The following is a 1,649-nucleotide window of genomic DNA, read 5'->3' on the forward strand; positions in this document are numbered from 1 at the left end:
TCCGGGTCAAATCACAGCACGGAGGAGGAGAGAGCTCTTTCAAAAATGAATGGAAACACAAATGCGTCTCGCGGGACGAGAAACATCTTCCTCGAACAATCCCACACGGGACGAGAAACGCCATTGTACAGAGACGACGGGATAGCTTCAACCTCCCCTTGCGACACGCGACCCAAAAACTAGAGAAGTATGGATAAAAGAACCTACCAGGGCAGTGGAAAAACTCGCTGGTCGAGTCTCGGAGGAGGGTCATGGTGGAGGCATCCGACGTGGGCGTCACCGACGGGAAGAGCATCGCGAGGAGGAGGAGGAGGAGGAGGAGGAGGAAAGGTCCGGGTGACGGCATTGTCGAGCAGGAGCCACGCCTGGTGTGGATGTGTTGTCTTGTATGAGTCTAGTTTTTGGGTCCTCCCCTTCCCTTCCCTCCGAATGGTATGGAAGGTTGGTGGGGGAAGATCTGAGAGGAGGAGGGAAGGAGGAAGAGCGGTCGTAGACTGTCGTCACGTCTGAGGGCTTCCCAGATAAAGGAAACAGGGAGGAGCGAACGTCCGCCAGCAATAGCCCACGCCAACATTCGATGCGGAGCTCCTTCATGCCAACGTCGACCCCGCTACGAACAGGATGGACACGAATGGCGATGGAAAACGAAGCTACGATGGCACATGCCCAAAGCGCGGCCGCATTATGTCTGGCTACATGAGTCAATCGACCACAAAGGCAAGGGTACATGCAATGTCATGCCAGTTTTCTGTCTGTGCGATGCACTTTTCGAGGTGGGAGGGGTCAATGCCATGTGGAATCTCTTGACCAGGAACATAAGACGAGTCGTTGCCCACAAAATGTCCACGTCTGCCAATTTTTTTCGAAGCCGCCCACCAGATTTGCGCCAAGCCCAGCACAGGCACGTGTGATGCGTGAGTGTCATGGTTGCCAGCAGGGCGTTCTTCCCTTCCCCTGAAACTCTTTTTTTCCCCCCCAAGTTCCTTTCCCCTCGTTAGTCTACCACATCTTGAGGCTCCTACGAGGTAGCTGAGGGAGGGAAATGTAATGATAAAAAAACACAAACCCCATCCCTCATTCCACCTCTGGCCTGCTAAAATACACGATCCTATCTATCGGGGGTACCACGGTGAAAATCTGACACATTCACGCCGGTCGCGACGAAAAATAGTGGTCGAATTTCGCGGCCCCGACCAACGTCAAGTGGAACAAAGTGACTAGACCGCGCGCCCCATCCGCTGTCAATCAATTGATGCCGCTTCAGCCGTATGACAAACGACCCGCGCACGTGAAAACTCACCGCAACTGTGTGACTTCTGTGCGATGCTTTTCTTGTCCAGAATGTTGGACTCGCATCTCTAATCTATTTGTTAGGGGGATCTACTTACGACAGCAGCTTACCTCCCCACCCCCCTTCCTTGAAAACCAGCGGGGCTGCTGGAAAAAACATGCCTTTGATCCTCCCAGAAGGGCTTGAGTCCTTGGAAGAGCTCGACACTTTCCTCAAACACCAAGTGTTGGACGTAAGGACAATGGCCGCGGAGATCGTGCTTTCCCTTTCTGCTACCGAGGTGTGCAGGGCGAAGGAGGAAGGGAGGGAGGAAGGGAAGAAGGGAGGGCGGGAGGGACGATGAACCCAAAATTGCCAT

General features: G+C 53.9%; 1 protein-coding gene across 1 annotated transcript in view; it reads left to right on the forward strand.

The window, feature by feature from the left end:
* Positions 1 to 1,448: 1,448 nt before the first annotated feature.
* The window catches only part of NGA_0557500 (uncharacterized protein), a gene marked incomplete at both ends in the record, with an annotated part of 538 nt that continues 337 nt past the window's right edge, over positions 1,449 to 1,649 (forward strand). The window contains one exon of the mRNA XM_005855740.1: positions 1,449 to 1,571. Coding sequence (XP_005855802.1) covers positions 1,449 to 1,571 — 123 coding nt within the window. The remainder of the gene's footprint in view (positions 1,572 to 1,649) is intronic.

This window comes from Nannochloropsis gaditana (assembly GCF_000240725.1).
Source record: "Nannochloropsis gaditana CCMP526 unplaced genomic scaffold scaffold117, whole genome shotgun sequence".
In the NCBI taxonomy this organism is placed as follows: domain Eukaryota; class Eustigmatophyceae; order Eustigmatales; family Monodopsidaceae; genus Microchloropsis; species Microchloropsis gaditana.